Below are 26,004 nucleotides of genomic sequence, written 5' to 3'. Positions count from 1 at the left end.
TACATTGTTTGATCTTTTTCTCTTTGATTTTAATGAGTTTACATCAAAAAGTTAGGTAGTCGCTTTACATTTAAGGAATAAAAATCTTTTAAAAAAATACAAAGAGTAGGAGGACTTTAAGTTTACATTTCTTTTGTTACAATTTTTTAATGACAATTCATTTCATCATATCCTAATTCAGCACCTAAAACAATCAAGAAACTAAATGTAAGGATGTACACTGTTAATAATCACCATCAGAAGAAACTGGCCATACTTTCTATTAAAAACTATCAGCGTTACATAATAACACTACTTAACCACCCTGTCACAAGAATCATCAGTTTTCTGAAAATGAATCCATGTAAGAATTAAATATTTAAATGCTAAATGTTCCTTATTTTAGCTTTAGCAAGATCTTTCTTTTTCATTGTGAAGAAATATTTGAACAGTCTTAAAGCACAAGCTGTTGGAGTCTAAGTAGCTAAAACTATACTCCTGAGTTCAAACTTACAGGTAAATCTTTTGGAAATAATTCTCAATAAAACTGCCTCCCTCCCCCAATCTTGTATTGTATCTTACAAAACTTTGGTCAAGAGTATAAATATATCCAGGCAGATGTATAGGCCATACAATAGCAAGAACAGTAAAGCTCAACTAATGACTTTGGGTTTTGGAAATAGTAGAAGGCAATTAAAATGTACTCAAAGTTACATTAAGAAAAGCTTCCACGGGATAATATTGAAACGGTCACAAAGGTTAAGAAAATACTGATATCAAAGTACAAATAACTGCAATGTTAAAATAGACAAAAAAAAAAAAAAAACTACTTATACAAGAGCTTCTTTTAAAGTTAAAAATAAAGAACATAACACATGAGTCAGGATTAGCTTTCCTGGTCTACTCATGAATTTTAGTCATTATACTGATAAAGTTGGTTATGTTGACGTCTAGTAGAGTTTCTTGTGACATCCGATGAAGTCTCATTTCAGTTTTAGGAGGTGATTCTTCCTTAACAAATTCATGGATTTGGGTCACATTTTGGTCACTGTACAATTTCAAAGTAGTGCAATATTGCCATGATGTGCTGAGGCATGAAGACATATCCTGTGTATAATGCCATTCCCACAACGGAAACCAGCATGGAATCTGAGTGGTAGTTAAGGAAATCTTACATTCAATTAAAAAAAATAAATCCTGGGGCAAGGGTAGATACCATAATTGTTATGCAAAGACACTCTGATGCCCGAGGCTCTGAGGTCCCAGGTTCAATCCCCTATACCACCATAAATCAGAGATAAGCAATGCTCTGGGAAAAAGGAAAAAAAAAGTCCCAAAATTATTTCCAACAACTGTTGCATATTGTATCCATTCACTTATTGCTTTCTCATATACATTAATATCTAGAAAATACTTAGAAGTAAAATCACAGCCACTAACACTAATAGTGCTTGACACCATTATAGTTCTTCAAAGTTCATTTTATCTTTATCACAGACTTACAAGTTTACATGTAAGCATCTGCTAACTGTTATTATACTTTAAAACACCACATAGCTTAAACTTTATATAGAAGTGACACCGTTCAACCCAAGAAACAAATGTACAGGGATAAAATTGTATTTAATTGTAGTAAAAGGTCTACTAACTCTTAAGTAGTAAGGATTCAGATCTGAGATAGATTTATTATTTTAAGACTCATTTTTACTTATTTACTAATGAGATGGAGAAAGGAAAGAAAGAACCAGAGCCCATATGATGCTAGGGACCATACTCTAGCCCTCATGTTTGACAGTCCAATGTCATATTCACTGTACCACCTCCCAGGCCACAAGAATTTTAGAATTATTTAGACAAGAGTGTGTCTAGAAACATTAGTTTTGGAGTCAAAACTGAGATAAGTGATGCATCAGTGACATATGAACTGATAGCACATGTCTACTATTAGCTATTTGGTTATAACTATCATGGAATTTTTTAACAATATCAAATACAAGTTATTTTGAAAGCCTAAAAAATAAACATTCTGAACTGTACCTCTTCTCATTCCACAGGAAACTAAAACAGATTATATGCAAGTCAGTGGGGGGGGGGCCACAAAAAATAATGCTAGCAATTATATAAACTATAAACCCCTTTGTGGAGTCATGCAGTCAGGCTAAAGAATAACTGCAACAAGTTAGTCACTTTCTTTCTCTGGCTTGTCAGACCTTTAGCTCTATAGTATAATTCTATATACTGTAGTAGTTCTACAACACATCACATTTTTCAAAAGTGTGTACACTACTAATTAATATTGTTTGACACTCCAGTGAGGAAACCTCTTTTGTCTATTACCTTAGTTAGCCTGAACAGCTATCCTATGAAAGGTTTACGTCATTAGAATCTTACAACACACTGACTGACTTGTCCAGGGTAGTACTGGTCAGGACTGTAGTTACAATATGAATGGAAGCTACTCTGACTCAAACCCTGAACCTACTCTGTTGGTCCAGCACACATGAGTGAAAAGTTTCCCATAATCATTTTTTTTCTCCTTTCTATTTTTACTGACTAGGACAGAGAGAAAGGAAGGAGGTGGGGGAGAGAAAGACAGACACCTCTGCTTCACAACTCCTAGAATGCACCCCCTACAGGGAAGGCCCAGGGGCTCCAACCCAGGACCTGGGGTGTGTTAATGAGTACACTCACCAGGTCCACCACTCTCTGGCCCCATTCTGTGAGCATTTGTTTAACATACCAAGGCTTCATGCCTAGGATTTCACTGCTTCCAAGAGAGTCTTTTCTTTCTTTTTTAAAAATGTCTTCTTACCATATAACTTCTTTTTCTTTTTTAAGTATTTATTTATCCCCTTTTGTTGCCCTTGTTTTATTGTTGTGGTTATTATTGTTGTTGTTATTGATGTTGTTATTAGACAGGACAGAGAGAAATGGAGAGAGGAGGGGAAGACAGAGGGGAAGAGAGAAAGGTAGACACCTGCAGACCTGCTTCACCGCTAGTGAAGTGACTCCCCTGCAGGTGGGGAGCCGGTTCTTGCGCTTTGCACCACTTGCACGTAAACCTCTGCACTACCACCCAACTCCCTTACCATATAACTTCTATATTGATTTCATGAGAGGCCAGAGTACCACGTTGGCATATGAGGCATCATAATTCAAACCCAAGACTTCGCATGTGGAAATCTGTGCTTTCCATGCTAAGGCACCTCCATAGTTGCCCACTTAATTTCTTAAAACATAAATGGGGGAGGAGAGCCAAGTGATAATTCTCTTGTGGTAGGATGCATGCCTCACCATATGTGAGGTCCTGGGTTCAGGCCTCTGCACAAGAAGCTCCAAGGGTGATGGAACAGTGATGTCTCCTCTTGCATCTATGGTTATGTAAGTCTCAGATTCAATCTCCCATATCACAAACCAGAGCTGAGCAGTGCTCTGATTGAAAGAAAGAAAGAAAGAAAGAAAGAAGAAAAGGAAGTGAGTCCACAAGTGGAATCATGTATACATGAAACCTGAGGGTTTGGAGGAGATTATAGTATATTATTTATCTCCATCATGGATATCACTATTCACCCACACAGTCACCTGACTGTTACCCTTCTAGGGAAGAGACCATTCTCAGGTTACCAGTATCCATCTAGTAAATCTAATAACTCTCTGAATTGACATAGTTTTGGTCCTTCCTCTTCAAAAATTCTCCCTATGCCCTTTGAGATAGCCTAACTCTACTCCCATCTCTTCATTTAGAGCAATATCTCCTCTAATACTGAATTCAGTCTAAAGCTTAGAAACTTCTTCCAGGAAAATTCAGGAAACACTGATAACCTCTCTCCTGTGAGAACATGCAGTTTGCTGACAGACTCTTAGAATCACTGCAGTCACTTTGCCTCCATGAAGAAAGCAAAGCTCTAAACAAAGCTGACACATGAAGGTAGTGAAGCAAAAACAATGATACCAAAAAAAAAAACAGGTGGGGCAGAACCCTGATCAAGCCACCTGAAGTCTACCCTACCACCGTAGCTTTCAGATACTTTTTTTTTTTTTTTAGTTTTCAAATACTTAAGACATACAAATCCCCTTTGGTCTTAAGGCAGTTGGACTTAGATTTCCTTCACTACTTGCAAATTAAAGTATTCTAAATGATAAAGTGGTATTCCCAATGTTTTGTCTTCAACCCTACCTATTCATAACTTAAGCAACCACTTTTATATTCTTGACCTGATCCCACCTTCCATACTGCACACAAATATGTTCTACAATTGAATGAACACTCATACTTTTCCATATGGAACTTTAAATCCAACAGTCAAAACTAGACTCACTTTCTATAAAACTACTTCTTTTTATGGGTTCTATTTTTAAACTAGTTTAAAATAGTTGGTGTAACGATTAATTAATGATTTGCCTGATATACCCAACATGGAAATTTCTTTGATGTCAATCTCCCCATATAAGAATTATCGAAGACTTCTTGGTTCTTCCCAACTCTGCAAATGACTTATCTCTCATATGTCTCTCCTTCAATCAGTAGTAAGTAACTGAAGCTTTTTATCATTCCTTATACAGGGGAGGAGAGTCAAGTGATAATTCACTTGTGGTAGGATGCATGCCTCACCATATGTGAGGTCCTGGGTTCAGGCCTCTGCACAACAAGCTCCTAGGGTGATGGAACAGTGATCTCTCTTCTTGCATTTATGGTTATGCAAGTCTCAGATTCAATCTCCCATATCACATGCCAAAGCTGAGTAGTGTTCTGGTCACAATAAAGAAAGAAGAAAGAAAGAGAGAAAGAAAGAAAGAGAGAAAGAAAGAAAGAAAGAAAGAAAGAAAGAAAGAAAGGAAGGAAGGAAGGAAGGAAGGGAGGAAGGGAGGGAAGGAAGTGAGTCCACAAGTATATTTTACCTTGTATACACCAGGTAAAAGTCTCCATTTCAGGAAGGGAGCCAAGATGGGGCTGGGGATACAGTGTTCTATGGTGGAGAGAGAATACAATTTGGTGGAGGGAGAGATGTGCTGACACCTACCTCGGAGAGATGTGAAACTGTATCTCTGTAATAATAACATTTTTGTAAATCAACATTTCTTTTAAAAAGTGATTTAAGAAAAGCCCCCATTTAAGCCACTAGTCAGTTTCTATGCCCTTCTTCACTGGAGAGATTCTTTACAGTGCACTGGGTTTTCCAGTGTCCAGAGGACGGCACTTAAATTCTAGGCAAAGCATTCAAGCACCTCTCCAATCTACAGAGTATCAGTGTTAGGTTGAAGTTCACAGAAGTTGACAGAAACTAGATTGAGACAGGGCTTTTTATACTAGTCATTCTTTTTTTTTTTATTTTTATCTTTATTTATTTATTGGATAGAGAGTGCCAGAAACTGGGAGGGGAGGAGGTGATAAGAGAGACAGAGAGAGACACCTGCAGCCCAGCTTCACCACTCGAAAAGCTTTCCCCCTGCAGGTGGGGAACAGGGGCTTGAGCCCAGGTCCTTGAGCACTGTAACATGTATGTTCAACCAGGTACACCACCACCCAGTACCTATACTAGTCATTCCTGAAAGAGTTTCAACATGAAGGGGATTAAGAAGTGGATGGGGGGAGTCGTGTGGTAGCACAGTGGGTTAAGCGCAGGTGGCCCTAAGCGTAAAGACCAGCACAAGGATCCCGGTTTGAGTCCCCGGCTCCCCACTTGCAGGGGAGTCGCTTCACAGGCAGTGAAGCAGATCTACAGGTGTCTGTCTTTCTCTCCCTCTCTCTGTCTTCCCCTCCTCTCTCCATTTCTCTCTCTCCTGTCCAACAATGATGACATCAATAATAACTACAACAATAAAACAACAAGGACACCAAAAGGGAATCATAAAAAAAAAAGTGGATGGGGGCCCTATTTGAGGAGTCCTGAGATTCCCAAACAGACATGATGGGTCTAGACCTCGAATAAATCCCTCTCTCCATTGTTACCAGTCATCCCTATCAGGAACAACAAAATAGACCACTTGTGGGCCCCCATAGGACCCTGCCCTCAACTTGGATCAACAATAGTAGCGAATGTTCCATCTTCCTAAGAGAAGATGGACAACATACTTTATGCTACACCTGAGGAAGATGGGTCCTGATATTGAGGCAGCTTGGAACGTTCCTACTCATGACCACAGAATGTGAGCTCTGATCTACAGGGATGCAGTGGTCACATAGGCTCCTAAACTGAATATGGGCCCCAGACCAAATCAAATCGATGGGGTTTATAGTCAGCAATATTTATACACCTTTCCCATATTAGGGAGCTACTCTCTTCCCTGATCCAGTTTTCTGGTCCTTTTCCAGCCATGACATCATCTCCCCAGACAATAACTTGGATCCACCTGCATTTCAGATTTCAGGCTCAGGCCAAAAAAAAAAAAAAACAACAATACTAGTATAGCTACAGGCCCTTTGGAATATAACTAAAATATGCCTACTAGCTATCTACAAAAGGGAGACACCCCCCCCCCAACTCTTCATCTGCACTATTCCAACCTTTAGGTTCATGATTGGTCAACAATTTGTTTGGCTTTGTATGTTAATTCTCTTTTCAGCCACCAGGTTCCAGATGCTAGCATGATGCCAACCAGACTTCCCTGGACAGATAACCCCAACAATATGTCCTGGAGCTCTGCCTCCCCAGAGCCCCGCCCCACTAGGGAAAGAGAGAGTGCGGACTGACTTAACGAACAGGTTCAGCGGGGAAGCAATTACAGAAGCCAGACCTCCCACCTTCTGCATCCCATAATGACCCTGGGTCCATACTCCTAGAGGGTTAAAGAATAGGAAAGCTATCAGGGAAGGGGATGGGATACAGAGTTCTCATGGTGAGAATTGTGTGGAGTTGTACCCTTCTTGTCCTATGGTTTTGTCAATGTTTCCTTTTTATAAATACATTAAAAAATAAATAAATTTTTTTAAAAAGAAGTGGATGAAGAAAGAGACTAAGGGGTGGGGGTGGGGTGGAAATAGCATAATGGCTTTGCAAACAGATTCTCATGCCTGAGGCTCCCAGGTCTTAGGTTCAAACACCCACACCACCATAAGCCAGAGCTGAGCAGTGCTTTGGTAAAAAATAAAATTAAATTCAAGGGCAGGGGTAGATAGCATAATGGTTATGCTATCTATAACAGACTCCCATGCCTGAGGCTCCAAAATCCCAGGTTCAATCCCTGCACCACCATAAACCAGACCTGAGCAGTGCTCTGGTTAAAAAAAAAAAAAAAAAAACTAAATTCAAAATAAAAATTAATTGGAAGGGGGTGGGGGTAGATAGCATAGTGGTTATGCAAAATGACTGTCATGCCTGAGGCTCCAAAGTCCCAGGTTTGATCCCCTGCACCACCATAAGCAGAGCTGATCAGTGCTCTGGTGTTTCTTTCTCTCTCTGCATTTCTTTCAAAAATAAAGTAAATAAAATACTTTAAAAAAATAACTTTCTAAAAAAATTAATTGGAAAGAAGGAATGAAAGAAAGGAGGCGGGAGTTGGGCGGTAGCGCAGCGGGTTAAGCACAGGTGGCACAAAGTGCAAGGACCAACGTAAGGATCCCGGTTCGAGCCCCCGGCTCCTCACCTACAGGGGAGTCACTTCACAAGCGATGAAGCAGGTCTGCAGGTGTCTACCTCTCTCCCCCTCTCTGTCTTCCCCTTCTCTCTCCATTTCTCTCTGTCGTATCCAACAACGACGACATCAATAACAAAAACAATAATAACTACAACAATAAAACAAGGGCAACAAAAGGGAATGAATAAATAAATATTAAAAAGAGAAAGAAAAGAAAAGAGGCTACTGAGAGTCAGATGTGCAATTCCCACAAAGTGCTCTAGAGCATAAATTGTACCTCATGTTGGTGTTGCTCTGAGGCAAAAGGTCTGACCTATTGTATCCCTTATTGGCTAATCATTAGCTTCAGGATAAGACATGTCTCTGATATCTGATTACTGTAAAAAATGGCGACTAATCCCTAGCACTGCAAAAACGGTATCATCTGTTTTCCATCTACACCATGCCTCGCTCGGCCTCGCGTGAGCTTAATGTGCAGCTTGGCGATACGAGAATCCGGCATGAAGCCCAGCCAGTCTATCTTGGCGTTACTCTCGATCGCACTCTGTCACTTCACGAACATCTCATAAAAACTGCAGCAAAGGTGGGCGCGAGGAATCACATCATTGCAAGACTGGCCAGCTCCTCATGGGGCGCGAGCGCTGCCACACTACGATCATCATCTCTGGCATTACGCTATTCCACTGCAGAATACTGTGCCCCAGTATGGTTCCGTAGCCCCCATGTCCACTTGGCTGATTCCAAATTATATTCCTCCGTGAGGATAATTTCTGGAACCATCCGTTCCACCCCGGTTCCATGGCTGCCAGTTCTTAGCAACATCGCCCCGCCAGATATTCGTCGGGATGCGGCATCATCTAAGTTCATTTCCCACGTCTATGCTCGACCGGACCTGCCAATATACACGGATATCTTCGCCCACCCTGTCCAACGCTTGACGTCTCGTCACCCAATCTGGTCCCCTACGCCTACACTGAACTTCTCTGTTCCAGACTCTTGGAAACAGAGTTGGCAGTCAGCTGAGGTCAAGAACAAACACCTCATCACAGACCCCTGCAAGCGTCAACCCGGCTTTGACCTAGCACGTTATGATTGGGCCCTCCTCAATCGCTATCGAACAGGCCATGGCCGGTGCGCCGCTATGTTCCATCGCTGGGGAGCCAGAAGACCCAAACTGCCCCTGCGGCTCCAGACAGACTATGACCCACATAGTCAACGACTGCCACCTCTCCAGATTCAAAGGAGGTCTCGAAACTTTACATCAGGCTCAACCTGACGCTGTTGACTGGCTACGGAAGGGCAAACGCTAGAAGAAGCTTCAGGATAAAGTAAGGGAAACCATCCTGGTAAGATAGTTGCCTTAGCCAAGGACAATTCTCTAGAGAAAGCAGCTGGTGAATAAGGGCAAGAGACTGGCATACTTTAATGATGACTCTTTAGTCACTATCAGGCCACTCCATCAGCTGGGTCCCTATTCGGAGAGTCCTGAGATTCCCAAACAGACATGATTTATTTGAGGCCTAGACCTCAAATAAATCCTTCTTGCCTTGTTACCAGTCATCTCTATCAGGAACAACAAAATAGACCCCTTTGTAGACCCCCACAGGACCCTGCCCTCAACTTGGATCAACAATGGTAGAGAATATTCCATCCTCCTAAGGAAGATGGGTTGATACTGGGGCAGCTTGGAACACACCTACTCATGACCACAGAATGTGAGCTCTGATCTACAGGGATGCAGTGCTCACATAGGCTCCTAAGCTGAATATGGGCCCCAGACCAAATCAAATCAATGGGGTTTATAGTCAGCAATATTTATACACCTTTCCCATATTAGGGAGCTTTCTGGTCCTTTTCCAGCCATGACATCATCTCCCCAGACAATAACTTGGATCCACCTGCATATCAGATTTCAGGCTCAGGCCAAAAAAAAAAAAAAAACACTAGTATAGCCACAGACCCTTTGGAATATAACTAAAATATAACTACTAGCTATCTACAAAAGGGAGGGCCCCCCCCCCCAAGTCTTCATCTTCATTTAGCCTTTAAGTTCATTTGGGAGCTCCACTTCCCCAGAGCTCCACCCTACTTGGGAAAGAGAGAGACAGGCTGCGAGTATGGATTGACCTGTCAACACCCATGTTCAGCCGGGAAGAATTACAGAGGCCAGACCTTACTGCATCCCACAATGACCTTGGGTCCATACTCCCAGAGGGTTAAAGAATAGGAAAGCTATCAGGGGAGGGGATGGGATATGGAGATCTGGTGATGGGAATTGTATGGAGTTGTACACCTCTTATCCTATGGTTTAGTCAATGTTTCCTTTTTATAAAGGCCCAGGTTCAAGTCCTACCAACACAGGAAGTACCACAGAACCAGGGCAGCTCGGGAATGGTAGCATCTCTCTGCCCCACCCCCTTCCTAGGTGAATGAAACTGTGCACATGACCCTCCTGTAGAGAAGGAGGGGCAGGGAAGGGAAGAGGAGAGAGATAAAGAGATGGGGAAAGCGGATGTAAAAAAAAAAATAGTGGGGAGTCAGGCTGTAATGCAGCGGGTTAAGCGCACGTGGCACAAAGCGCAAGAACCAGCGTAAGGATTTGGGTTGGAGCCCCTGGCTCCCCACCTGTAGGGGAGTCGCTTCACAGGCGGTGAAGCAGGTCTGCAGGTGTCTTTCTTTCTCTCCCCCTCTCTGTCTTCCCCTCCTCTGCCCATTTCTCTCTGTCCTATCCAACAACAATGACATCAATAAAAACTACAATAAAACAACAAGGGCAACAAAAGGGAATAAATAACTAAATGAATAAACATAAAAAAGATTCGTTAATTTTTCATGAGCAGTTTTTTAAATATTTTATTTGTATTCACTAGATACTGAAGGAGAAAAATAGGGGAGGGGGGCTTAGAGAAGGAAAGAGAAAGACATCTACAGCACTACTTCACTGCTCTTAAAGCTTCCCCTGCAGGTGGCAACCAGGGGCTTGATCCTGGTAACTGTTTGCTTAACTGAGTAAGCCACCACCCGGCCTTCAATAATATTCTTTATGGGCTTTCTGGTATAATAGCCAATAGCTTACTTTCATAAATAAGAACTGCAGGGCCAGACAGTGATACATCCAGTTGAGCATGCATGACCTTAGAGTCTCAGGCATGCGTCTTTTTGCAGAACCATTATGCTATCTCCCCTGCACAAATGTAACCCCAATACTCCTAATTATTTCCAGAATCACTAAAATAAATAAGACTTGAAAGAGAAATGATCTAAACAATTAAATTTCAAAATCTGGGGGCAGGCAGTTGCACACCTGTTTGAGTGCACACATTATTAAGTGCAAGGACACAGGTTCCAGTCCCTAGTTCCCCTTGCACTGGGAAATCTTCATGAGGGTGAAGCAGTGCTACATATGTCTCTCTTTCTCCTTCCTTCTCTACCTCTCCCTCCCCACTCAATTTCTCTGTCCTACTAAAAAAAAAAAAAAAAAAGGGATGGGGAGGGGATGGCCACCAGGCAAAAAAATTAAAACAAGATAAAATGCCTTGGTGACAAAAAAGAAATAAGTTTCAAAGCTATTCAAGTATACAGTGGCACATTAAGTGAACAAGGAGATAATGGGACAGTGTGGAACTCCTAATAACCACTTGATTAAAAAAGGGGGGGAAAGGACTCTTATATAAGGGTTTTCATTATTCAAGAAATAGAGAAGAGAGCATGATGTAACAAAAAGCAGGAAAAGAAATAAGCGTTCTGTTTTGTGAGTTTAACTTTCTATCTCCTGAAAACGAGAGCACTTCAGTTGCTCCTTTGTTTCCAGTTGTTGTACACAGCTGGATAAAGCAGGCCCATCACAAATCACCAAGTAGATGATGTGCCAGGGTAGGTGCAGGCACTAAAGATAAATGTTTGCTCAAGGGCTGAATGAATAATCAGAGCTATTTACGATCTGATCAGATTGTAATTATGCATTCAATGGATTTAAAAGCACATCAATAAAACTATATCCCCATGTTGTTTTCTGATTATTATTATTTTACTACCACCAAGGTTATTGCTGGGGGTCAGTCCTGGTAACCTTTTCTTTTCTCTCTTTCTCTTCCTTTCTTTCTTCCTTCTCTTTTCTTTCTATTTTATTGGATAGGACAGAGAGAAATTGAGAGAGGAGACAGATAGACAGATGGATATCGGCAGACCTGCTTTACCACTCCTGAAGCTTAACCAGGAGCATACTGCCCCCCCCCCACACACACACACACCTCTGCTGATTCTTTGATTCTTTGGAAAAAGAAACTCCAACTTATGACCTGACAAGTTTCCAGTTACATAGGGGGAAATTTTCTTTCTTTCTTTCTTTCTTTTTTTTCTATACAAATGCCATCCTTAATCCTTTCCCCAGCAACTAAAAAAGTCCAGTAACAAAAGGAGGAATCCCTTTAAAAACAAATACAAGAAGCAAAAGCAAGACCATGGTAATTAAGATTTCCTGTCCCAACAAGCAACTGCACATTATCTCCGCCTTACAAATCAATAGTAGTTTCTCCCCAAGGCCAGGAATCTTTGTTCCAGTGGGTTTTACTTACACCTCTTCACTAGTCTAAATAATGTCAACACATTTAAGTCTCTGATTGCACTGATCACATCAAAACAGTTAAAAGTCACCTAAAATAATATGACCTATTTGTCAAATTTATTTTTAAAAAATCAAGTCTAGTGACCTGAGATGTGTACAGCGGGTAACACAAAGACCTGCAAGTATAAAGTCATGAGTTCAATCCCGAGCACTGCATATGGCAGTGATAGTTTGATGTCTTTCTAATCATGCATAAATAAATAAATATTTTTTTAAAAAATCAATTCAGAGGGCCAAGCAATGATGCACTTTACCAAGCACAAATACCAGGGTTCAAGGCCCTGCTCCCTAGTTGCTGGTGAATGAATGAATGAATGAATGAATGAATGAATGGTGAAGCAGGTCTGGGGGTATCACTTTTTTCTCAACAACAATAACTACAACAGTAAAACAAGGGCAGCAAAAGGGAATAAATATTTAAAAATTTTTTTTAAAACTAGTGTATTTCAAGGCACTGATGAGAAAGAGAAAAATAAAGAATATTGAGAGGTTAAAAGATACTGTACCTGGCAGGGCACATGCCTTGCTACAAACACAGGCCAGGTTCAAACCCAGACAACCATATGGGAGTGCCACAGTAGTGGGAAAAGTTCCTCTCTGTCTCCCTATCCAAAATTAAAAGAATGATGCATCCAGAAGCAGTAAAATCATGTAGACAAGAAGTTCCAGCATTGCAAAAAGAGAGAACAATGAAAATGGTTGGCTCCTGACTTCCATGGGCATCTGACTACAACAATGTGTCCTGCAACCCCACCTCTCCAGAGCCCTGCCCCACTAGGGAAAGAGAGAAACAGGCTGAGAGTATGAATCGATCTGCCAACACCCATGTTCAGTGGAGAAGCCAGACCTTCCACCTTGTGCACCCCATAATGATCCCGGGTCCACGCTCCCAGAGGGATAAAGAATAGGAAAGCTTTCAAGGGAAGGTGTGGCGGAAATTGTGTGGAGTTGTACCCTTCCTGTTCTATGGTCTTATTGATACTTTTATTTTATAAGTAAATTTTTTTTTTTAAATGATTGGCTCAGGAAGGTCACTTGTCAATGGTACCACACATGCATGAGGTTCTGGGCTAATTTTCCAGCCTATATAAAGCAAACACAAAGTCAACAGAGCTGTGTTGTACTACTCATGTTGCAGGTTAATTGATGTTACTGAAACATCTTGCAACAGAGCAGACTGGAAAAACTTCCCCCTTTAGCCCTGGGACTTGAAAGCTTCAGAAAGGACTAGAACTGTAATTAATAATGAATCTGGGGGGCGACCCATGGCCTTGGTGTCTCTGAACTCTGCAATAAACCACTCCCAGAATTTCAGTCCAGATTTAAGCATGATCATTGCTGGGTTCAGCAGCATGCTTTCTCTTTAGTTTTTTGGACAATTTGGTAACAAACTGTGGTTTCCAAAATTAATCACCATGCTTAGGTATAGTCAACACTACAAAAAGCTCAGAGAATGAGTTTTGCTTGTAAAACACTAGTATAAACTAGAATATAAATTGGGTAATATACATAACTGTAATATTATCTTCCATTTGCACTGATTTTTAAGGCAGCTAGAAAAGTCTCCAGTGATACATCTGGTAGAAGGATAAAAAGATGTATTTGGCAGAAATAATTTTTTTTTAGACTCCATAACACCCAACCAAAAAGAGGTGTGTACTCCAATGTTCACAGCAGCACAATTCATAATAGCTAAAACCTGGAAGCAACCCAGGTGCCCAACACCAGATGAGTGGCTGAGAAAGCTGTGGTATATATACACAATGGAATACTATGCAGCTATCAAGAACAATGAACCCACCTTCTCTGACCCATCTTGGACAGAGCTAGAAGGAATTATGTTAAGTGAGCTAAGTCAGAAAGATAAAGATGAGTATGGGATGATCCCACTCATCAACAGAAGTTGACTAAGAAGATCTAAAAGGGAAACTAAAAGCAGGACCTGACTAAATTGTAAGTAGGGCACCAAAGTAAAAACCCTGTGGTGAGGGGTAGACATGCAGCTTCCTGGGACAGTGGGGGGTGGGAGTGGGTGGGAGGGATGGGTCACTGTCTTTTGGTGGTAGGAATGGTGTTTATGTACACTCCTAGTAAAGTGTAATCATATAAATCACTAGATAATTAATATGAGAGGGGGAAAATTAATTGTATGTCTCGAAGTTTTTAAAACACAGACTGAGTCTTTTTAATATATAGGATGTGTATTTGATGTGTGGACTCTCTCAAAAGCCTTGACCAAGTAGATCAGAAGCAACCAATAGCACAGCTATATACAAGATAATGGGTACTGTACAGCAAACCCTAACAGAAGGACTTTTCAAAGTTAACCCAATTATCAATTAATGTGATGATAACATTAATTTTACATTGTCTTTTTGAACCCTAAGACAGCAGGAATCTCACATCTCCACTATAGACTAACTCTACTTCCCCCAGTCCTTGAACCTTTGGATAGGGCCCACTTTCCCGTATGCCTCTCCCAATCCATATCAAATAATAATGCATCTGCCGATCACAACCTAATCAACACAACGATTGCCACCTCAACATGCTTCAGCTCAGACTGTGTCCAGAGACTTCACGTGTGGAATGACAACCCTTCAGCTTCATTACTCAGGTGAGACCTTTCCTTTCATAGTATTCTCTAATTGCATCCCAGGTGGTTCACTTTCTAACAAAAACCCAAAACCTAGATATACACCAGGTTCTGTGAGAGAGAGCATATGTTCACACGTATCCATAAACTACTGCAAAATATATACCTGAAAGCAGAAGTACACTAGAGTTTGCAGTGAGTACCTCCCTAACACTTCCTCTCCACTATTCCAACCTTTGGGTCCATGATTGCTCAACAATTTGTTTGACTTTGTATGTTAACTCTCTTTTCAATCACCAGGTTCCAGATGCCATCAGGATGTCGGTCAGGCTTTCCCACCAATGTGCCCTGGAGCTCAGCTTCCCCAGAGACATACCCTACTAGGGAAAGAGAGAGGCAGACTGGGAGTATGGACCGACCAGTCAACGTCCATGTTCAGTGGGGAAGCAATTATAGAAGCCAGACCGTCTACCTTCTGCAACCCACAATGACCCTGGGTCTATGCTCCCAGAGGGATAGAGAATGGGAAAGCTATCAGGGGAGGGGGTGGGATATGGAGATTGGGTGGTGGGAATTGTGTGGAGTTGTACCCCTCCTACCCTATGAATTTGTTAATTTATCCTTTCTTAAATAAAAAATAAATTAAAAAAAAGAAATAAGCTTTTTAATATTTCTCTGGGTTATGATCTCCAGTTTTTCAATGGCAAGGGGAAAAAAACAGTAATAATATTTTCTTTTTTTTTTTAAGATTTTATTGATTTATGAGAAAGATAGGAGGAGAGAAAAAGAACCAGACTCACTCTGGCACATGTGCTGCCTGGGGATCAAACTCAGGACCTCATGCTTGAGAGTCCAAAGCTTTACCAATGCACCACCTCCTGGACCACAGTAATAATACTTTCTTTTTGAATCTTCACTCACTAGCCAATTGCTTTCTCTTAGGGTTTTGGTTGGTTTTCACCAAACCTATAGCAATACTTTATTAGAAGTCTGTCTCATTTTGTAGTGTTGGGGCCTCCAGCATGCACAATTTTACTGCTGTTTGTTTCATATGAGATTTTTGATAAATTACAGGTGGCAGACTAGAGAGAAAAGAATTTTAAACTTCAACAAAACCCTTCAGTGGCCCATGAGGTTGAGCAGTAGGTAGAACACCAGACTTTCATGCATGAGTTCAATTTCTGGCATCACATTTACTAGAGTGATGCTGTAGTTCTCTCTTTCTCTTTCCCTCTCTCTCTCTCTCTTTTTTTTTTTTTCCTCCAGGATTATTGCTGGGGCTCGGTGCCTGCACCACAAATCCACTGCTCCTGGAGGCCATTTTTCCCATTTTGTTGCCCTTGTTATTACCCTTGTTGTCATTATTACTGTTGTCACTGCTGTCATTGTTGCTGGATAGGACAAAGAAAAATCGAGAGAAGGGTAAGACAGAGAGGGAGAGACCTGCTTCACCACCTGTGAAGCCACCCCCACCCCCCCCCTCCACCCCCCCCCCATGCAGGTGGAGAGCCAGGGCTTGAACCAGGATCCTACACCGGCCCTTGTGTTTCGCTCCATGAGAGCTTAACCCGCTGCGCTACCACCAGACCCCCTCCCTCTCAATCTCATTAACAAATTGAGACAGGAGAGGAAGAGGGAGAGAAGGAGGAGAAGGAAACATCCTAAATTCAGCTGCTATACAGAATCAGTTCTTTTAGCTCTATTATTTTAAGAAAATTAAAAATTGCCTCCATCCACAAGAGGCCCATGTCTAGGCTAACAGCTGTGAGCCAGTGACTGGCAGCACTGCCTCCTAACACCTCCTCCATGGCAGACCAAACCATCTGTATTACTTCAGCACCTACCACCAAACATCCCCAATCAACTTAGATGACCCCTGGGTTAGTCTCCAACCAAATTACTTCCCAAAATGCCAATTATATTTTTTCTTAGTACATGGATAGTAGTTGCACAAATTTTGAGGGGACTGTCTCAAATGATATTTTCCCACAAAACTTTGGAGAGTTTTCAAGAATGCATAGTACTGATAGCCAAAACTCTACTTTTAGTAACTACTAATCACAAATATACTCTTTTCATCTTTCCATAACTACTATTTCTAAGTATTCCAATCTATGAAAAATATCAACTTTATTAAGCAGATCTTCTGAAGCATAAACTTTATTAAATGAGCATAGAAAGTTTGTCTTTCTGGAAGCCTCAGGAATGAAAGTCTATTTGCATAACTACTATGCTATTTCCCTCACCCTAGAAGGTTTGTTTTAAACATCAAATTAAATTAAATGTTCTCCGCTAAGACTTACATATGCTACCAGCTTCCAGAAGGCTACGTGTCAACAAACTGAACAAAGATAGGGGCGCTGAATGGGAATGGGACGATGTTGATCACTGAGGTGGGGTAGATTCTTGTACTGCTCCATACCTGTTTCACCCAGGGATCCGCCATCTTATTTTAGAGGTGCCAAATTTTCTATATCACTAGTAAACTTTGGAGGAAAAAGGAAAGCAAAATAAAATCCCCAACTGCATAAAAAAAAAAAAAAAGAAATTAAATGTTCTCTTTTGTATCTAAATGTTACAACTCTCAAAGCCCAGGGGTTGGGAGATTATGAAACAGTTGCAGCTGGGGTACACACTCTGCAAACTTGAAGCCTCAGATTTGATCCCCAGCAGTACCTAACAACATGTATAAATTCTACTTTTCCTGAAACTTGACTGCAATTTTCTTGAAGAAATGCAATTCATCTTTCTGAAACTTAGTTTAGAACCCAGTGCACAAAAATAAAGGAAAGAGGTCAGGAGAGCTCACTCACAGAGCATACTTTAAAAAAAATTTTTTTTAGGGTGGAGAGTAGATAGCATAATGGTTATTCTCATGTCTGAGTCTCCAAAGTTCCAAGTTCAATCCCCTGCACCACCATAAGCCAGTTAAAAAAAAATTAAATCTTTATGTATTGGATAGAGACAGCCAGAAATTGAGGGGAAAAGAGAAGCAGAGAGGGAGAGAAACTGAGAGACACCTACAGCACTGTTTCACCTCTCACAAAGCTTTTCCCCTGCAGGTGAGGACTGGGGGCTTGAACCCGGGTCCTTGTGTATTGTATATACACGCTCAACCAGGTGCGCCACTACCCAGCCCTGAACATACGTCTTAACATGTGTGAGGTCCTGGGTTTGAGCCTAGACACCATATATGGGAGTACCAGGGGAAGCTCCATGAAAGTTAAAACAGTGATATAGTGTTCCCTCTCTTTCCCTTTCTCTTTGTATCTGAAAACAGAATGAAACAGTCAGTCTGGAGTACAGGGATTGCACATGGGCAAGTACCAAGAGCTACCAAAGAAATTTCATTTCCATTCAAATGAAATTAACTGAGTCCAAAAGTCCTATGAAAGAAGAACTAATACCTCTACTTTTAAAAGCCTTCCAGAAGATTGAAGACACTGGAATACTCCCTGCCAGCTTCTATGAAGCCAACATCACCCTGATACCAAAAGCAGACAGGGACACAACCAAAAAAGAAAACTACAGACCAATATCTCTGATGAACATAGATGCGAAAATATTGAACAAAATTCTAGCCAACCGGATACAGCAGTATATCAAAAAAATTGTTCATCATGACCAAGTGGTGTTTATCCCAGGCATGCAAGGTTGGTTTAATATACGTAAATCAATCAATGTGATCCACCACATCAACAAAAGCAAGACCAAAAACCACATGGTCATATCAATAGATGCAGAGAAAGCCTTTGACAAAATACAACATCCCTTTATGATCAAAACACTACAAAAAATAGGAATAGATGGAAAATTCCTGAAGATAGTGGAGTCTATATATAGCAAACCTACAGCCAACATCATACTCAATGGTGAAAAACTGGAAGCATTTCCCCTCAGATGAGGTACTAGACAGGGCTGCCCACTATCACCATTACTATTCAACATAGTGTTGGAAGTTCTTGCCATAGCAATCAGGCAGGAGCAAGGAATTAAAGGCATACAGATTGGAAGAGAAGAAGTCAAACTCTCCTTATTTGCAGATAACATGATAGTATACATGGAAAAACCTAAGGAATCCAGCAAGAAGCTTTTGGAAATCATCAGGCAATACAGTAGTGTGTCAGGCTATAAAATTAACATTCAAAAGTCAGTGGCATTCCTCTATGCAAACACTAAGTTAGAAGAAATTGAAATCCAGAAATCAGTTCCTTTTTCTATAGCAACAAAGACAATAAAATATCTAGGAATAAACCTAACCAAAGAAGTGAAAGACTTGTATACTGAAAATTATGAGTCACTACTCAAAGAAATTGAAAAAGACACAAAGAAGTGGAAAGATATTCCATGTTCATGGGTTGGAAGAATTAACATCATCAAAATGAATATATTACCCAGAGCCATTTACAAATTTAATGCTATCCCCATCAAGATCCCAAGCACATTTTTTAGGAGAATAGAAAAAATGCTACAAATGTTTACCTGGAACCAGAAAAGACCTAGAATTGCCAAAACAATCTTGAGAAAAAAGAACAGAACCGGAGGCATCACACTGCCAGATCTCAAACTGTATTATACGGCCATTGTCATCAAAACTGCTTGGTACTGGAACATGAACAGACACACTGACCAGTGGAATAGAATTGAGAGCCCAGAAATGAGGCCCCACACATATGGACATCTAATCTTTGACAAAGGGGCCCCAAAAAAAAAAAAAGAGTCCTATGGTTCATTTTCCTACTTTATTAAAAGATGAAAAGGCCAGTAAGAACACTGCATGCTTGAGGGCCTAGAATCAATCCCCAGCACCCCCTTTTTTTTCAGCACCACCTTACGCCAGAGCTGAGCAATACTCTGATCTTTCTCACTCTCATTGTATTTCATAATTAACTTCTTTAATTTCAAAAAAAAAAGTAATGAAAACTTTCCTTCTTGGCCTGGATACAACAAATGGCACTCAGTGCTTTAACAACTGGGAGGAAGTCCAAGACTACAAAAGATGGAAAAAAAGCAAGAGATTGGCTCTTTTTTTTGGTCTCCAGGGTTATTGCTGGGGCTTGGTGCCTGCACCATGAATCCACTGCTCCTGGAAACTTTTTTTTTCTTTTTGTTGCCCTTGTTGTTTTATTGTTGTTGTGGTTATTATTATTGTTGTTGATGTCACTGTTGTTGGATAGGACAGAGAGAAATGGAGAGAGTGGAAGACAGAGGGGGGAGAGAAAGATATAGACACCTGCAGACCTGCTTCACCGCTTGTGAAGCGACCCCCCTTAAGTGGGGAGCCGGGGGCTTGAACTGGGATCCTTACTCCGGTCCTTGCACTTCGTGACATGTACATTTAATCTGTTGCACTACTGCCTGACCCCCCCCCAATGATGGCCTTTTTTTGGTCACTACCAGGCAACCCCATCAGGCGGGGCCCTAGTCAGGGAATCCTCGGATTTCCTCATTGATTATGATGGACCTAGACCTCTAATAGAATCCTTCTCTCCACCATCATTAATAAAAACTATAATATATATATTTTTCTTCTTGACTACTTTAGCTATAGATGACAAGCACTCCAGTCTTCCTTATTTCCTATTCTTATTCTTTGACCATATTAGGTACAGCAATCAAGAGGTTGATGCATATTTTTTAATTTATCTATGCCACCAGAATAGTTCGTTTTATTCATAGTAGCTCCAGTAGCTAAAACAGTACCAACCAATTAGAAAACAAACTAGAATGCAGAATTCAACAAATGTACATTTTTACAAATTAAAAGACAACAATGCAATTTTGTTAACATATCCAAAATAAATATATATAACATTTTTACTTCTTTATATTTGAATTCTATCCCAAAAAATAATTATTTTCACCAGAAAGAGTTAAGTTTCAAAGTAACTTTAAAAGGACTTTAGAAGTAGTCTATTTTACTACCCTCAAATACTTCTACAATTAGCTTGAAATGTATCTCAACATACAAGCCAATATTTCTCAAGCATTGTGTGCTTAGATTTCATAATTTAAAAAAACAACTTTTCCTTGAAAAAATATGACTTGTTTTCAGAAGGAAATCTTAATTCCTAGCACAAAACAAAAATTACCTACATTTTGCGTAAAAAAAAAAAAAAAGAAAGAAAAAGAAACACAAAATGCCACAGGGACATACAAAGTCACAGAGAGATGACAAACATAATCCAGTCACTACAGAACAAAATTTTATCTTTTTAATTACAATCAAGGCTATAATAACTTTGCTTATGATTCACGTTATTTTATTTATTTTATTGCCACTAGAGTTAAGGTTGTGCTGGTAGTACAAATACACCGCTCCCACAGCCACTGTTTCCTTTTTATCTTCTTTATATTTTACTTCACAGGATGGAAAGAAATTGAGAGGCGAGGGAGAAATAGAAAGACAATGAAGACTTGCTTCACCACTCATAAAGCATACCCCATGCAGTTGGGGAATGGGGGCTCAAACCCATGGTGATATGTGCTCTTAACTGGGTGTGCCACTACCCAGCCCCTATTCACATTATATTTTTTTAAATCTTCATTTATTTATTGGATAGAGACAACCAAAAATTGAGGGGGAGGGAGAGGGAAAGAGGGAGATACCAATGGCACTGCTTTGGCACTAGAAAGTTTTCCCCTTGCAGGTGGGGACCAGGAGTCCCTGGTCCAAGCACATTATAACATATGTGCTCGACAAGGTGTACCACCACCCAGCCCCATTCACATTATTTTTAACAGGGTTGTTCTTAATTTCCTCACCTAGGAAATGCAGCATGGTTGTAGCATTACTTAATGAGGCAGTACAAGTTACAAAACCTCACTGGATACAAAAAAAAAAAAAAAAAAAAAGCAACAATAATGGTTATAAAACCACTGTTGGTTGCCAGTAGGGAAAGAGGGCTTTTGAAACATGTCAAAAGCTTCCCCTCCTGAGATGGAGGTAAAAGGTTCTCAGATTACATCAGGTCTCCTGTAGTACTCATTATAATACTACTTAGCACTTGCATGACTCATTTTATTGTTCCTATTTGCCGTAATATTTCTGTCATGTGAGATATAACATCTCTACATGGGGTGGGGGGGGAATCAAATACTGGCTGATAAGCCAAAATCTAATATATTCTTTTAAGTATGGTGTCAGAAAACAGAGTGCATGTAATATAAACAGATGAATATTTCAAGTGTATTGTCAGAAAATAGAGCATGGGAAGCTTTATAAAAGGCATTTATAAACTGTGTTGTTTCAGTAAGTATAATGTGTTTGACTTTAACATAAGTTGCTGCATTTCCTTAAATAACTATTTTTGTGAATTATAATTTCTTTTTAAAATATTAATTTATATATTCCCTTTTGTTGCCCTTGTCGTTTTATTGTTGTAGTTATTATTGTTGTCGTCATTGGATAGGACAGAGAGGAATGGGAGAGAGGAGGGGGAGAGAAAGAGAGACACCTTGAGACCTGCTTCACTGCCTATGAAGCGACTCCCCTGCAGGTGGGGAGCCGGGGGCTCGAACCGGGATCCTTACACCAGTCCTTGCACTTGTAAATTATATTTTCACACTTAAGTTTAAAAATCCTCACATTCAATAGAGATTGGATTTCCAATTTTACAGCTGTCAACTTCTAGGAGTGGAGGGAGCAAGGTAGAACATCACTCTGATACATTCAATGTCAGGGACTGAACTTGGAGCCTCAGGTAGGAGTGTCTCACCTCCCAGGTCACAGTCACTCTCTCCCTGTTTCTCTATCTGAACGGCAGAGCACATGTGAAGCCCCAGTGCCACCAAAATAATAGTAGCTAGAGAAGTTGAACTGAAATGATATTGTATATGACATTCATAACAAATATATAAATACATCAGTTAGTACTGATTTAAGAGCTGAAGAGATAGCATAATGGTTATGCAAAGACTTTCATGCCTGAGGCTCTGAGGTCTCAGGTTCAGTTCCCAGCACCATCATAAGCCAGAGCTGAGCGGTGCTCTGGTGTGTCTATCCCTTTCTTTATCTTTCTCTGTCTCTCTCATTAAAATATTTAAAAATACTAATTTAAGATCAATTTATGACAATAGACTGCATTTCTACCCTATTGGTTCAATAGTATCATCTTTGAAATGGGATTTTTTTTAAATCTTGGGTTTAATTAAAATTACGAGCTTTGAGGCCCAGGAAGTGGTATATTAGATAAAGAGTTGGTCCTAAAAGTATGAGGTCCCGAGTTCAATCCCTGATACCACACATACCAGAGTAATACTGTTTCTCTCCTTCTCTGTCTCATGTTAATAAAAATAAAAACTTTAATTAAATAATGGGCTGAGGAAATAATACAAGATTTCCATGCCTGAGGCAGCAAAGTTCCCAGGTTCAATACCCAATACCAACAAAAATCAGAGCTTAGCAGTGCTCTTGTAAAAGTAATAATAATAATAATAATTTAATTTAATCATGACCTTCTATAGTACTAGCTGGTAGTTAATAAAACCACTTACCACATAAACCAAGATGTCAAAAACATCTAAGACAAAAATCTAGAAAGGCACTACAATTATTTCTGCACACCTATCCCCAACTCCTAGGTATTTATTACTATTGTAACATGATACAGGAAAACACCATGGACACACACTGTATCAATTATGTATATATCAACAAAAGCTTTTAAGTATAAAATCTATAGCAGACTTAGTCCCTACAGTTCAACCTCTGGTTTAATGAGTTTCAACTTGGTGAAACATTGTTTATCTTCATTTATAAGATGGGATTCAACAAGTAGTGATAGTATATATTAGCATAAATTGTACAAGAATGATCTTTGAGTGAAACTAAATTACAACTACAAAGAAATGGTTCATGAAATCCAAGCATACTTTACAATAACTCTAAATCCAAAACATGCATCCTAGTTCTTAAATTCCAGGTTTGAAAAGAAATGCCTACAACAGCAAAAATAAATGTTTCCTTGTAAATTTATCAAAATCAGTGAAACAAAAGACTCAACTGGAGTTGGTGCAATGGCTTATCCAATAGAGCACTCATGTGGCCCCAGTCCCCCACCCTTACAAGCATACAAGCAGAGGCAGAAAGATACCATAGCACTGAAGTTTCCTCCAATGTGTGGGGCAAAGCCCAAACCTGCATCCTACTGATGTCAAAGCAGGCACCTTGTCAGGTGAGCTATTTTGCTGTCCCTGAGTACAATCTTAATGCTAGTTCCATACAGGTAAACACTTAACACTCTTACTTAAGTCACCTCATACTCTGCCGCATTGCAACAGTGTATCTTCAAAGTTGTTTTGAAGCTATTCCAAACTAAGCCACATTGAAAAGGAGATGCTGCATGAAGCAAGCATGTTCTATGAAACATATATTCTGTATTGATGACCCCTCCTCACCCATCACCCATTGAAAAAAAAGTAAAGTTAGTGACCAGGGAGGCAGCACAATGAAGTAACGCACTCAAGTGGTGAGTTCAAAACTCAGTGTCACTCTTGCCTGAGAGGGACTCCGGTTCTGTTGATATATCTCCCTGTCTTTCATTAATAAAGTATTACAGTCTTTTTTAAAAAGTCACATCAGTATTAGTATTCTGCAAAAATGCAAGTAAATCAAGACAGGTAAAGACACCAAAATCACAGACTTTTAGGCTGGGTTAAGTTGCTCAACTGGTAGAGCACGCCTGAGATTCCCAGTTAAGACTCCAGATCACTCCTATCCCCACCCCCAAAGTGCTGCATGTGCTATAGAGGTACTCTGATGGAGGGAGAGAGAAAGAGAGAGAGAGAGAGAGAGAGAGAGAACTCTCATAACTAATAAGTAAAATAATATCAATTTTTTAAAAATCAGACTTTTGGGGCAAGGAAATAGTTCACCTGGATAATGTGCTGCTTCGCCACATGTGCGACCAAGGTTTGAGTCCCGCCCCCCCCTGCACTGAAGTAGGCTTTTATGCTGTGGTCTCTGGCTCGCTTGCTCGCTCTGAATCTGTACCTTTCTGTCTCTACCTTTAAAATAAAATCAGACTTCAAAGAGTCTAAGCTGACAATGTTGAGGTAATAACTGAAGTTGCTATGCAAGCTCACCACAGTTGCTTGGTTATCACTCAGCAACAGGTATTTATCAGTTATCTAAGGAATATATAGTTTTAAACACCATACAACTAACCACAAATTCCTTTGCCGGGTTGAACTTCTAGAAACTCTGCAAACAGCAAATTCGTGGATAAAGCACACTTCTTAACCCCCCCCAAAAAAGTACAAAACTGCACACTGGTCTTTAAAAAAAAAATGGACATGACCACAAATTCACCAACCTGACTGAAATCTAGTGAATAGGTTACTAGCTTTACATCTGATTAGAGCCAAATACAAATAAACCGGGGACAGCTAAAGGTCAAGGCGTCCAAGCCCGGAGCGCTCTGCTCCACTTACTGATCCCCGCCTCCCAGGGGAGCGGGGACAGACCGGAGATAGGCGCGGTCGCGGAGCAGGCGGCGACACGACACGCGGGGTGGACGTGGCCCTCGGGGACTTCCTCCGGCGACCAAGCGACCTCGGGCGCTCTCGCCCCCGCCGCCACCTCGGAGCTTCCCGGCAAGACCCCAGCCAGTGCGCCCCTAGCCAGGCCCCCGCTCTCGGCCCTCGGCCCCCGATCCCCGGCCCCCGGCCCCCGGCCCCAGGAGGATACTGAATACGGTCCGCTCCCAGGGCTCCAGCATGTAGAGCGCCGTGACCAGCAGGTACTGGTAGTAGAACCAGGACATCTGCTTCCAGGCCCGTGCCAGCGCCATCCCGGCCGCGCGTTGCAGCTGAACGTCTGTCTGTCCGGCGGGCCTCGGCTTCGCCTCCGAAAACCCCCGGCCTGGAGGCCCGCCCGCCCGCCACCACCCCGCGCCCATTGGCCCGGCCCGGCCTGCGCGTCACCCAAGGGCACGCCTAGCCCCGCGCGCTCGGGAGGCCCGCGGCCAGCCACGCCCGACCGGCGCTCATTGGCCCGGCTGCGCCTCGCGCGGGGCCCCGCCGCGCCCGCCCACCGGAGCGAGCGAGTGAGCCCGAGACCCGTCTGCGAGCGCCCCGCCTGGGCCGCCCAGTCGCCCTGCGAGACCGGCCTGCGGGGGGTGGGGCGCCGGTGGCCGCCAGTCCGGATCAAGAACAGCCAGACCCTCCGGCAGACGATCTGTTGTCAGAATCTGGCCTAGAAATGTCGTTTTGAAGGTGGAAGAAACAT

General features: G+C 41.3%; 1 protein-coding gene across 1 annotated transcript; it reads right to left on the bottom strand.

The window, feature by feature from the left end:
- Positions 1-25,690, bottom strand: SPTSSA (serine palmitoyltransferase small subunit A). Its single transcript, XM_007536843.3, has 2 exons — positions 25,465-25,690; positions 1-1,128 (listed from the first exon to the last, which is right to left on the bottom strand). The coding sequence occupies exons 1-2, from the start codon at positions 25,673-25,675 to the stop codon at positions 1,025-1,027; spliced, it is 315 nt and encodes a 104-aa protein (XP_007536905.2). The 5' UTR covers positions 25,676-25,690; the 3' UTR covers positions 1-1,024.
- Positions 25,691-26,004: the final 314 nt, after the last annotated feature.

Source organism: Erinaceus europaeus, chromosome 16, assembly GCF_950295315.1.
Source record: "Erinaceus europaeus chromosome 16, mEriEur2.1, whole genome shotgun sequence".
Taxonomy (NCBI): domain Eukaryota; kingdom Metazoa; phylum Chordata; class Mammalia; order Eulipotyphla; family Erinaceidae; genus Erinaceus; species Erinaceus europaeus.
Note: the sequence above shows the minus strand (reverse complement) of the source record. Positions and strands in the feature narration are given on the sequence as shown.

Excerpts from the sequence above, each read along its gene's own strand:
- SPTSSA (XM_007536843.3), bottom strand. The coding sequence starts at position 25,675 with ATGGGCGCGGGGTGGTGGCGGGCGGGCGGGCCTCCAGGCCGGGGGTTT. Across the intron at positions 1,129-25,464 it reads CTGGGAGCGGACCGTATTCA|ATTCCATGCTGGTTTCCGTT; the intron begins GTATCCTCCTGG and ends ACTACCACTCAG.